Source organism: Poeciliopsis prolifica, unplaced genomic scaffold, assembly GCF_027474105.1.
Source record: "Poeciliopsis prolifica strain line A6 unplaced genomic scaffold, Auburn_PproV2 SCAFFOLD005, whole genome shotgun sequence".
Lineage (NCBI taxonomy): Eukaryota > Metazoa > Chordata > Actinopteri > Cyprinodontiformes > Poeciliidae > Poeciliopsis > Poeciliopsis prolifica.
The window spans coordinates 906,825-920,220 of NW_026562380.1; the positions used below are offsets into that span (position 1 = coordinate 906,825).

The 13,396-nt window shown below is 37.6% G+C and overlaps 1 protein-coding gene across 1 annotated transcript in view; it reads left to right on the top strand.

Annotated features, from left to right (window-relative positions):
* LOC129359609 (serine/threonine-protein kinase 32C-like) overlaps window positions 1-13,396 on the top strand; it is an 83,966-nt gene that overhangs the window by 56,865 nt on the left and 13,705 nt on the right. The window contains exons 4-9 of the mRNA XM_055029357.1: window positions 824-997; window positions 6,876-6,913; window positions 8,154-8,243; window positions 8,722-8,825; window positions 9,008-9,124; window positions 12,937-13,062. Of these exons, the coding sequence (XP_054885332.1) occupies window positions 824-997; window positions 6,876-6,913; window positions 8,154-8,243; window positions 8,722-8,825; window positions 9,008-9,124; window positions 12,937-13,062 (649 nt within the window). The remainder of the gene's footprint in view (window positions 1-823; window positions 998-6,875; window positions 6,914-8,153; window positions 8,244-8,721; window positions 8,826-9,007; window positions 9,125-12,936; window positions 13,063-13,396) is intronic.

Genomic DNA, 13,396 nt, shown 5'->3' on the forward strand with positions numbered 1-13,396 from the left:
TTCATCAGGACTTTATTGTTGTATTACTTTGACTTTGTCATTTGACTTTATTCTTTTGACATTATGTCTTTATTTTCCTGAAAACAAAACAGAGTAAAATTATTTTAGCCAAACCCAAAGTGCAAATATTCAAAGTGTAAATAAATAGAAGCAGCAAAACGACCTTCCTAAACAAAATGGCGGCACCGACTGTGATGACATCATTAATATATGGAAATCCAATGAGTGCATTGTTGCAAAAACAAATTCAGATTTTCAAAAAATTACACATTCAGAAAGCAGAAATTTGATTTATTGATAAAATAGATTTATTGACAAGCCTGGAGAGAAGATAAGGAGGGTCTTCATACACTGCAAAAACACAAAATTATCTAATTTTTTCTAGTTTCTAGTGCACTTGAAATATGATTAAACTAAATTATTAAAAACCTTTCAGCAAGATATAAACAATAATTCCTTAATATTAATAAAATATTGATATTTCATTAATATTTCACCTACTATCTTTACTAGCAAATGATTTTACTTATAGGAAAAATGTCTTGTTATAATGAAGTAATCTGCCAATGAAACTAGTAATTTAATCAGTATTAAGGAATTACTGTTTATATCTTACTAAGTCACTTTTGTTTCATTTCAACTGTACTAAGATCAATTATTTGGCTGTGTTTTTGCTTTCTAACCCGTCAGGATGCTTGTTAAGAGCTTTAAATGTCTGTTCTGCATGCAGGCCCTGCTTTCCGTTTGCTGTGTTTGTGCTTCTGCTGGAGCGCCATGTACGTTCCCTTGGCCCCCCGTCACTGAGCAGTGTGTTTGCTCCCAGGTACTCCTTCCAGGACGAGGAGGACATGTTCATGGTGGTCGACCTCCTTCTCGGAGGAGACCTGCGCTACCACCTGCAGCAGAACGTCCAGTTCGGCGAAGACGCCGTCAAGCTGTACCTGTGTGAGATGACTCTGGCCCTAGACTACCTGCAGAACCAGCATATCATCCACAGGTGCAGACTCATATTTTTCTGTGGTTTTGGTTTTCTTCAGGATTTCTGTTGCTTGAAAAGGCATGGTTTCTATTAGCAGTTGCATTTTAAAGACTCTGTTTTAGCTTATTTTTGCAGTTTTTGTTGCCTTACGTAACAAAAAATTGGAAAACTGGCATATAAATGAGCAACATTAATTTAAAGCGAACGTTGTAACTTATCCATGCATCTGTCTGACAACAGCAAGAAGAGTGTTACATCTTTTATTTTCAGGGTATGCACTATGGCTGCAACTAACAATTAATCTATTATAATGACGATTAATCGATTAATCAAATTTTGAAAATGGCACATTCTGCATGTGCCATTATTCAACCAACTAAGACTTTATACACAATACAAAGTACATTAAAAGGTGCAAATAAGCAAATAATTTAAATATTTTTTAAAATAAGAAAACAAAAATTGTATTACTAAAAGATATTGTCAGCTAATAGATTAATTATTTTTTGTATTAATAATTGGACAACAAATGGAGACATTCTTACAAACTTTGACCCAGGGGAAGCTAAAAATGAAACTTGATCAGTTCTGAATAGAAGATATTTGCAAACAAAGAAGTTTTTTCTCATATTAAATAAGAAATGCATGTATTTAATTACTGCTTTGAGTGCTATTTATAGTCTGTAAACTCCAGTTAACGATTAATCAGTTACTAAACCAATTAACTTTTATTCCAACAATCGATTAATCACAATTACATTGATTAATCGTTTTGGTTTTCACCTAATATCCTCAGTATTTACAAATAGAAGTGTCCAATTATAACATAAAACTAAGTTAAGTTGTAAAGTCATTTCAAATGAGCAGAAACTGCAGAAATACCTCAAAAGATACAGTCAAGGTTACATCTGGCAGCTTTAGCATTCAAGAGGCTTTGTGTCATTGTATTCAGCATCAGCAGCTTGCATTAACATGATTAATGTTCCACTTTGCTTTGCTCCTCCATCTTCAGCTGAAATAAGATGGACTACATTTTAAAACTGAGTGCAGATGGAGTAAAATCTGCTCTTCCTGTAGTTAGTTTATCTGAACCATGAAGTCACCTCTCCTGTCTGAGCCAGGCTGCAGACTTTTTTTATGACAGAAACATGATTTGGATGTTCGCATCTTCATCCAGTCTGAGTTCACATTTAAAAAGCGGCAGCAAAAGCAAAGGAGGTGGATTAGCAGTGCCAGCCAACAATTGATTGTATCATTCAAACATGATTCTGTGAAATATTCTCTCTGCTGTCTGAAAATTGAACTGTTAGCGTCTAAAGGGGGGAATGAAACTGTCAAACAACAACAGTCTTCAGTCAGAGGCCTCTCCAGATTTGTTGCAAGACTGACTGCTACTGCTAATCCCTCCTTTATTTGTCTTCAGTCATATTCATATTCATATTCAAAAGAACATTTTTCCAGAAGATCTAAGTAACTCTTCCTTTAAAAAAAATAAATAAAATAAATCATTTAAAACCAACTTTAAAAACTATGTAAAATTTTCTTTTTTCTTTCTTTTTTTTTACCCATTTTGAAAATCTGAATGGGAATATTATGTTTCTATCATGTGTTAGTAAAATCAAAGTTGAAGTACAGTGAAAAAGTATCAGACAGATTACATTCAGATAGTTGTGGGAAAGTGTTTCCATAATAAAGAGCACAGAGAAGAGAAACAGATTATATTGAAGCTTTTCACAATATAAAATCATATTTAGATACTGAATGAGTTTCTCTGATTGGTCATGTGGATTTTGGGCCGACTGTGGGGTTCTACTTTCCTAAATGAATAATTCTTTTGTGTAAATGTGGCCATGTATCATCTTTAATAAGTTCAGCCTCCACTATGGAGTTTATTCTGCAGAGAAATGCTGAGTGCAGTAATACAACCGGAGCGTCTGCAGTTTGGTGAGCGAAAGAGCCGAGAGCCCAGCAGACTGCTGACTTAGTGCCACAGGTGGCTGTTTGAATGCTATTCCAAACCTCGTCTGGGCCACATTTTTACCTTCAAACAACTTGGTGTGTGTGTGTGTGTGTGTGTGTGTGTGTGTGTGTGTGTGTACCTGCATTATTAATGTTGTGAGGAGTTTCGGTTCTATTTCCTCTGAAGTGATGGGGAGAGATCTGTGTGTGTGTTTCTCCTCGATCTGTCTTACAAGCAGGCTTTGGTTCTCTTGTTAATAACAGAGGATGAAACGATGCTGGTCTGCAGAAAACTATTCTGGTGAAATACGTACGTGAAGGTTTGTTTTATGAAGAAAGATAAGATGCAAATACAATACAAATTAGGCTAAATTCCATAAAGTGCAGAACAAATCTGCTGTTCCTGTTATCAAAATAGAAAAGCCTCTCAGATTCCCTACTTCCCCGACCCTCCACTGCATTTGAAAACTCTAGAAAGTGTCATATATTGTGGTGGTGGAGGTGGTGAGGCAGACGCTAGAGACCCAGGTAAGTTGAATGATGAAATATTTAATGAAAACAGCCCACAAAAACACGTCAACAATGTAGTCCGCGGCCAGGCAGCACGGCTGAGCGGAAGCCAGGGCTCAACGCCGGTAGCAACTGGTCATACAGGCGGCTAAACAACACACAATGGCAGACAAAGGCAAAAGTGCGACTAGGACCCAACGAGGAACAAAGGACACAGGAGGGACTAAATACACTGAGGGTAATCAAGGGAACAAGACACACCTGGGAACAATCAAGGGGACGACAGGACAACGAGGAGACTAGGACACAGAGAACTCAGAATAAAACACAGAACCTGACAGAAAGTTACATTTTGAGTAATATTTTGTGTCAAATATCACTATAAATTTATGATTGACATTTTTTTACTGAAAACATTAAGAAACATCTGAGTCGCTCCACACATAAGACATGATCACATAAAGGAAACCCATGACACAAAATTCACATTTTGTGTATTTTTTTAGCTGAAAATAATTTTTCAGTAAGATTAATAACTTGCTGAACATTATTTTACCTTGATTTTGTCTTATTTCAAGTTTAGGTAAAGGTAATTTTATTGATATTGCACATGTTCAGCAACGAAGCAATACAAAGTGCTCTTAATAAGATTTTAGAAACTATACAAAAATATTTAGTAAAATGTTGTTTTTGCAGTGTATGAGAAGTTTACTGAAAACACAAACTCATAGAGCATGTTGAATAGTTTTGGTCTAGTTTATTGTACAAATATCTTAGTATACTTGAAATAAGACAAAACTAACTTTTAATTTCTTAATATCGGTTTTTAAAAAGTACTGGTTCCACTGGCAGGTTATTTAACTAGCATTTTAATCAATATTAAGAAATTATTGAGTTAAAACAAGCCCCTTTGTCCTTATAAGGTAATCTTTTTGTTATTTCAAGTGTGCTAATACTCTTGTTTTTTGCAGTGTTCACATGATGTGCAGGAATCAGGTCTCACATCGGTTTCACTGTAAAGCGTAGAATCAATGGCTGCTCTGTGGGATTTCTCCTTGTTTCCTTCTCCTTTTCATGACTCAAGAGGGAGTTCTTCCAGTGCCGCTTTTAATGGCTTGTCGAGCCGTCAGCGTGGAACAGACGAGCTTTTCACATGTCGAGTGGGTTTCGCTCCTCAACACATCCATTGACTCCTTTTTTTTTTCTTCAATCTGCCTCCTGCTTTCAGTCTCACATTTCCTCGTCTGCAACTGATTCCTGGGGAGGTGGGATGTTTGTTTACCTGAAACCAGGATTTTATGTGCAGAAAGAGGTGAAATAGTCTTAATAGCAACTGCTACCCATTCTTTACAATCAGATCCTCCAGATTCCAACTTTAGATATACAGACCCAGAACTAAACCCCTTTTCTGTAACTCAGGCTCAGGAGCTGCCGCCTCTTAACACGTGATTGAATGCACCCCTGCCGATGTGTATCTGCAGCTATTTTTAGGTGCTCAGACAGAGGTATATGCTGTAAAAATATACCCACCCCCGCAGCGCCCAGCAGTCGGTTATCATCTAATAGGCGGCGCTCTGCATCCAGCTTCATATCCACGTAAATGTGGGAAACATCCCACTCCTTCCAAGTATCCTCTGTGTTCCTGTTTGCTTTTCTTGTCGCTGATTTCTCATTCAGAAAGTGTTAATATGATAAGTGAGCGACGCTTTGATGTTTACAAGCCTGTCTCTGCTGGATGGAAGCCTTAATCCCATTGCCTGGGATCCGTGGCCTGTGCGGCTCCAGCGTTTTACTTTCCAGTAGGATACAGTACAAGTTTTTTTTTCTGTTTTTTGCACCAACTTAATGAAGAAGGGTCTCTGGTCTCCTAGCAACAGTGAGCTGTCACCGCGCCCACGGAGGTAAAATTCGTCTTATTAGGGGAAGGGAGGAACCGGAGAAGTCCTCGAGTCTCTTTTTCCTCGCATTTCACTGATTTCAATATATGTTTATTTATATATTTGGTTAAAACTGTCAACATGTCATATAAAACGGAAAATCTGAGAAAAAAATCGATCTCTTCCACCTCCTGCTTGAACTTTCACTGCCATCTGAAGACACGCGCCCGACCAAAAACAACCAATCAGAGCCAGGAGGAGGGTCTTAGCGCCGCCAATCATCCTCGTGTATGGACTGCTAAATGTACTAATAGCGGAGGAACAACTTACTGTTCCATCTGTCGTCCTCCTAACTAGCTTTAGCATTCATGGCAGGCTTTTATAGCTGCAGCATATAGCAGAAAATTATTAAAAGAGTTAAGTCCCGCCTCCTGGCTCTGATTGGTTGTTTCTAGTTAGCTCATGCCAACCCCCACAAGATGCCAGTCTGGGCGGTTGCCCATGTTGCCCATATCAGAAACCGCCACTTAATCAAGGTCGACTCTAAGTAAGTGGGTTTTAGTCTCTATTTGAAGGGACTCAGTGTTTCGGCTGCTCTGCAGTTTTCTGCTCCAGATTTGTGGTGCATAGAAGCTGAATGCTGCTTCTCCATGTTTGGTTCTGGTTCTGGTGCAAAAGCAGACCAGAACCAGACGACCTGAGTGGTCTGGAAGGTTGCTATGACAACGGCAGATCGTTGATGTGATGTGGGTCAGCGATTAATAAACTCAATAAAGTATTTTAGAGTCAATTCTCTGAGCTACAGGGAACCGGTGGAAGGATTTGTGCAGTTAATCTACGTAGAAGTCTGACTTTTAAATTAAAAACTGAATATGTGATGAAACCCGAACGTATTAAGATCCAGCAGTATGTCGGATGAGTCTCCGCTCCTCCTCCTCTTCCTCCTCCTCCTCTTTCTCCTCCTCTTCCTCTCTCCTTCAAGGCTTTTGCTTCAACATCTTTGTCAGACGCTCTCTGGAAGCTGCCTGTGTTTCTGTGCTGCAGTGTGACGTGAACCGTGATTAAACACAAAAAGCGTGCTCACTCTGGAGCGCCTGGCTAAAGTCATGTGTTTAGCGCACGCAGCCCCTCTGTAACTCTCTTGCTTTGAGGGAACCAGCAGATATTGTTGCACCTAAAGTCCCTCCGGCAGCGTTCAAAATCAAAGAATCTCCTCCCTCTTTTGCTCTTACTGACACAATATTGCACCAACACGTAATTCACACATGCACCAGCCTCCAACACACCTCCTACAGACTTTCACATCTACACATACTGTATATATCTAATCCCAGGCTTTCCCACATGTGATGACATCTTGCAGCATGGTTTCAGAATGTGTTCGCTGCAGAGCAGACCAAACATGTTTAGTTAATGTAATGAGCATGAAACCCAACCTTTTCTGCTCTGGTTGTACTTTAAAGAGGCTGTAAGAGCTGCTAAACTTCATTTAACTGTGTCTTAATGTTAAGGTGATGTGTTTTGTGTTTCTTCTGTTTTTTTTCTTTCAGAGATGTAAAGCCGGACAATATCCTTTTAGATGAACAAGGTAAGAAAACGACTAATTCAATTTGTGTAAACAATCATTTTTAACTTCAAAGTTTGCAACAATTCCCATTTAAAACATTGCAATCACTCACTAATATTCCTTCTCTGCGAGAATTAAAAATGTTTTTTATTGAAAAATATTCTAACATCCACTATAAACTATTTTATGAACATGAAGCTATTTCCTTTTGCATGTTTTAGACAAAAGGTTTCCAAAGTGTGGTTCAGGGGCCATTTGTGAACCTCAAACAGAATTCAAGGACGGCCTAACTTTAAAAGTAATAAATTGCACATAACTGATCATCATCAATGTGATCATCTAAATAAATGGTATTTGATAAAATTGTAACACAAACATCTGCATGCCAAAGTATTCTATAGTCAAATAAGACCTTCATTTAACCGGAACCGGGTCAAATTGGGTCAAACACAGCACCAAATGTGTAGCATATTGCCTGAGAAAGCAAATAGTCAAGGTGTTGTAGTGGTCTAGTCAAAGCCTTGATCAAGACAAGGCTGCAGAGCGTTTTTGCTGCTTCAGTTTTCACTTTGCTTTCATTGAGAAATGAACTAAGCAAAACTTAGGGGTTCAATTTTGTGCATCTTTTTTGCAAAAACTTCTATTTTGTTGTAGATAAATTCACCATTAAACATCACTGAGCTATTTCTGTGAAAACTGAGAAACCTTGATCTTATAGCAGCAAGTGACCCTGAGTTGTCTGTTTGCTTCTTTTATATTTCCATGTATTAGAAGAGGCATTAAACTCAAGCACAAGCTGTTACTTTACTTTTGCATTCAATGCCTCTTTTATTCTTTTACGTAATCCAGTCCTTTGGTGTTTAATCCATAGGACACATATTCAGAAAAATCCATCATTACTTTAACAGATGTGCTTCTTACTGATGAGTCACAACAGTAAAGATACAAAAAAGTCTGTAAGATTTAACTGAAGCCCAAAGTAATGAGTTCACACTGATCCGGTTGCCGAAACATCACTTTTTATTTATTTTGTTTACATTCTGGAGAAACAGTGAAATAAAAAAAAAACTGATTTTTGGTGCAGAATATTTCCGAATCAGCTTCTCCCAGTTTGTGCACATAAACAAACTTTACTCTCAAGATTTTAAATATAAAATAGTGATGGCGTCTGTAATCAGTGAATCAAAATCAACACATTAAAGTCCCTGCATTAACATAAAGTAAACATATAAATGATGTTGTCCTCTGTTTCGTTTCTCAGGTCACGCTCACCTGACAGATTTCAACATAGCAACCATAATAAAGGATGGAGAAAGAGCCACAGCGCTGGCTGGAACCAAGCCCTACATGGGTAACATTGATCCGCCATTGTGTCCTTTAAATAGCTGCTCCTTCTCTGCAGCAGCAGCTGTGCTCTGAGAAAAGAGTCGCCTTTATAAGCCACGGACAGGAAAGCTGGCTTAATGCCACTTTGAACACAGATTGAGGTTTGTTTCTAAAAATGATGCATCCTGGATCAAACAAGTCTTTAAATGAACTCATTGGCATCTAACCATGCGGATTTCATCATTTCTTTTCCTGGCAGTTTTTAATGAACTGCTACTGAAGTCGATTTTTATCATGTTAAAAATCGACTTCGACTTCCAAAAACATGCAGAAAAAAGTCTAAAAATGTTCATGTGTCAAACGTGTCACTGCCCAGTCGCCCAAGTCGCCACCGATGGCTGTAGATTCTTTGATGAAGGTACAAAAGGAAGTAAAGGCTGTTTGTTCTACATTTGTGTGATTGTTTTTCTGCGCCAGACTCGATTCTTTTGCTTTTCTTTCAGCTCCAGAGATCTTCCAGTCGTTTGTCAGCGGAGGTACAGGCTACGCTTTTGAAGTCGACTGGTGGTCCTTGGGGGTGACGGCCTTTGAGGTGCTGCGTGGATGGGTGAGGCTCTTTGAGTTTCAGCTTGGCAGAGACTGAACAAGCGTTGAAGGTTCTGAAGGCTTTGTTCTGTTCTTTCTGTTCGTTTTATTTGATTTATTTGTTCTGTTTGTTTTGTTCATTCTGTTTGTTTTGTCCATTCTGATTGTTCTTTTTTCTGTTGGTTCTGTTGGTTCTGAACCCAGCGGCCGTACGATATCCACGCCAGCAACTCTGTGGAGTCTCTGATCCAGCTCTTCAGCACGGTGAGCGTCCAGTACAGCCCGGCCTGGCCCAAAGACCTGGTGGCACTACTGAGGAAAGTGAGTTACACAGAGCATCCATCCATCCATCCATCCATCCATCCATCCATCCATCCATCCATCCATCCATCCATCCATCCATCCATCCATCCATCCATCCATCCACCAGCAGTCTGGAAGTATTTCAATATGTCAGGTTTACCTCAGGCTTGTATTTCAGGTAATTTGGTGGTTTGGATTGGCAATGTGTTTGGACACAATGTCAATAGACTCCCAATCTAAACTCTACTGGGAACGTTGTATTCAGCAAATGGAGAATGGTATTAATTAAACTCTCACCTATCGCTGTAATCCCACAGCATCGTCATAAACCTTCACCAGTTCAGCTAAACATGAACTGGATAATCCCAAATCCCTTCTCTCCATCAACAACTGGAAGAAAACCAAGGGCTTTGCCTGAATCAGCTTCTTTTCCAATTTTTTCTTAAAAAACAAAAATGGCATCACAAAATCATTCTGGAAACTACATTTTATGAGTACTCTGCGTACGGCTCTCTTCAATCTGACTCTAAACAAATTCAACTAATTCTTTTAAACATAAAAGATTTGATTCACGACCTAAAGCTGTTTTGTACATTTTGGCCTCGGGAAAAGAAGCATTTGCCAAATTAAAGCAGCATAACAAGATTTTTTGCACAACCATAATTTGAGAAGCTGTGATAATATTAATCACTTTATTAATATTGGATTATTTTGAAAAGTAAAAATTCTGGAACATTTTTAGCATGTTATCGATTTGGGTATAAAAAGGAAACAGCTTTTCTCACACTAAGTTTAGCAGAGTTCACAGTTACATGGAAATGTCAGTGGAGATTTCATCATCTTATTTTTAGTCAGCGCTGACCTTTTGTCTTCTCAGAGAAAAACTAGCAAACACCCCCTGCAGCGCGGCGCATTATCTGTCAGTAATTAACCTTGAATCTTTGGGTTTGATGTTGTGCAGTTGAGCTTTCTCTGCATCGCTGACGTTACAGAAACCTCACAACTTCCCAACCTCAAGGGACTCAGTGTTATCTCTAAAATAATAATAATATCTCTAAAATGTAATGAGCGAAGGATCTTCGCTCTACCTAACTGCGCTACTTATAAAAGAGGGAATCAATTAAAGTATTACGGAGTGCTAGTCGAATTCATCCTCAGAAAGACGATGAGTGCGGACTTGAGGTGATGCACTGAGATGGAAAGTGAGTCAAGAGGGAGGAGAGGATTTGTGTTGAGAGAGGGAACATCGCTGGAGGGAAACAGGAAGAGTCGAGACCTCCAGGGCATCCAACGAAAAAAGCGACAGATGGGAAGAGAAACATGCATGAGAGGAAAAGTCACCTCCTTCCTCTTCTGTAAACATCTATGTGTTAATAATCAGCACACCAAGGAATATAATTAGCTGAACATTAACACTTGAAAACAGGGTGGCCTCAAATGTCTTAAATTGTTTTAACTAAAATTGAGGCATTGAGATGTCTTAAATTCATTTTTAAAAAATTAATTTGCCTTAAATGTTGTGACACGACTATTTAATCTCCTATATTCTGTGTAACTTTTTGTTGCTGTTTTCCCTTGCGGTGCTTTTCTGTCAGGAGAGAGTTTGAGTTTATTTAGTTCAATATACTTTATATAGAACAAATAAATTTACACACTAAGATCTTCAACACAAGTAAAATTAGATTATAGTAAAGAAGAAATAATGAACAGTGGAATAATGTCATGTCATGTCATATATTAAAGATAAGCTTTTGTTTTCGTGTTACTCAGATGTCTTTTTGTTTCTTCAAAAATAAAAATAATAAAAAATATATACATTTATAAATAAAGGTCTTAAATTTACAACAGAGCATGAGGTCCATAAAATAAAACAATATAATATTACAATGATAAAGTTGTAGTATTATGACAATAAAGTTGAATTAATACGTGAATGAAGTTCCAATTTTATGACTATTCTCAAAATATTCTGACTTTATTCTAGTATTTTTTATATTTTACTCTCTGATTACAACTTTATCCAAGTGATATTATGACTATTTATAATTTTATTATTATTTAACTTTCTTAGCATGACCCTGATGCTTTGTTGTATAAATTTAATTCATAAGGGTTTAAAAGATCTTAAATTTGAGTTGGTGAAAACCTGCAGAAACCCTGGAAAGGGTATAATAACAACAGTAAATTGTTCACTTAGAGTCTAAAAGAAACAGATGATCTGGAATCCTGCAGATGTTTATCAGCCTTTAATAAAAGACTTCCAGTAAACATAGGAAATAAATTCCAGAGGACGTTTTACAGCGCGAGCTTCAGTGCGTCCGTGCGCTGACTGTCTGGGCGACGAAGGGCTCTGGACGGAGAGATGGTCTCTTCCGCTCGGCTGCTGATCGATTACCGTGTCTGGATTCCACCCAGATAGACCTAACCGGCCCTGCAGGAGAACAAGTGAATCATCCTGCGACCGAAGGAAGAAAATAAAGCACAGGAAGAGAGTTAACATGACAACCAAAGCCACTTCCCATTATCACTTCCTGCGTTTAGCCCCAGGTGAAGGATGAAACACGATGCATGCTATTAAAATACAAACAGCATATTTGTTGGTTTTTAGGCTCTCTGGAAAAAAAGCAGCTTTGCTTTCATATGACAACACTGCAGCAGTTTTCCTTCAGAGAGCATCAAACGTTTTCTGATGGAAATTTGAAGGTTTGATCTGGAAATTACATCATATTCAAGATAATAAATCAGTTTCCTGCAGTGATATGAGCACAGGAACCATTAACCCATAGTTGCACCAACTTTTTATTTTACCTTCAGTTTTAATAATTAATTCAAAATTAATTTTCTTCAGTCGCAGTTTTAATCTGCTAAACCAGTCTGTGGCTCTCTTCATATGTTAAACAGTTTCATTTTGTGTTTTTTTTTTGTTTGTTTTGTTCTTTCTCTCACAAAATATTGTAGGTAGAACTGAAAAGATGTGTTTGCAAATCAGAAATTAATCAGTTTAAAGGGAAATTATTCCAAAAAATAAGTAAAAATGTGCAAACCTGTAATTTAAAGACACATTCTTGTTGTCAATTAGGAAATAAAAAATATTTTTATTTTATTAAAACAAAAAATAGCTGGTGTAATGTAGGACTGAAATCGTGACTAATCAATTATTGAAATAATCATTAACTAATTTAGTTATCGCTTAATCATTAACTGGAGCACAAAGACTCAAAAAAAAGGTAATTTTGTTGAAAGAACAACACAATCAAAGCCAAAACTGATTGTGTTTTGGCTCTGATTGTATATAAATATTACATAATATTGTATAAAAAGGGTTCAGTAGTTGAATGAAAAAACTGCAGAATATAGAAGTATCAGATTAATCATCAGAATAATTGATAGAATAATCAATTATTGAAATAATTGTTTCTGAATATGGATCACTGACGTCAAAAAAGTAAAAAAAAAAAGGAACTTTGAGCAAATATTTCCAGGAGTTAATCAATATTTAGCTCATAAATACCAAAGTTACCTGTTTTTATAGAGGTAATCAGGGAAGCCATAAAGATTTAGAAACAAACCGTTTCAGTTCACATCTTTTCTTTCTTTTTCCATTTTATTTCACACCTGCAAAGTATTTCACCACTCAGAATGAAGCGTCTGGCTGTGATTTGGAGAGAAGTTGTGAAGGTGATATTTGAACTGGCAAGGTGATGTTAGTGACAGTGTGTGTGTGTGTGTGTGTGTGTGTGTGTGTGTGTGTGTGTGTGTGTGTGTGTGTGTGTGTGTGTGTGTGTGTGTGTGTGTGTGTGTGTGTGTGTGTGTGTGTGTGTTCTTTCCAGCTGCTGACTGTGAACCCAGAGCATCGGTTTTCCAGTCTGTCTGATATGCAGACGTCTCCATACCTCGCCGCCGTCAACTGGGACGCTGTGTATGAGAAGAAGATGGAACCTGGATTTGTTCCTAATGTATGAAATGTTTTGAAATAATCTATATTTTTATCACAGAGTCTCAAATTCATGTATCTAAAATTAAAGGTGACCTATTATGCGTCCGTGAATATGTTCATTACAAAATTAGTTTTAGAAAATGAGATTTTAGTCTGGTCCTTTCTGTTGGAATGAGACGTTTTAGGGCCTCTTGAAAAGCAAAAGTAGAGCCTCCTGCAAAACCAACAAGAAACCAGGAAATGGTTTCTTTATTGTACGTCAACAACAAAAGACTCGTCTTTTCCAGCAGATATTGTTCAGTGATAAAATAGCTGACCAAACATCCTGGAGTTTTGCTTGGATTGCTAAGAGA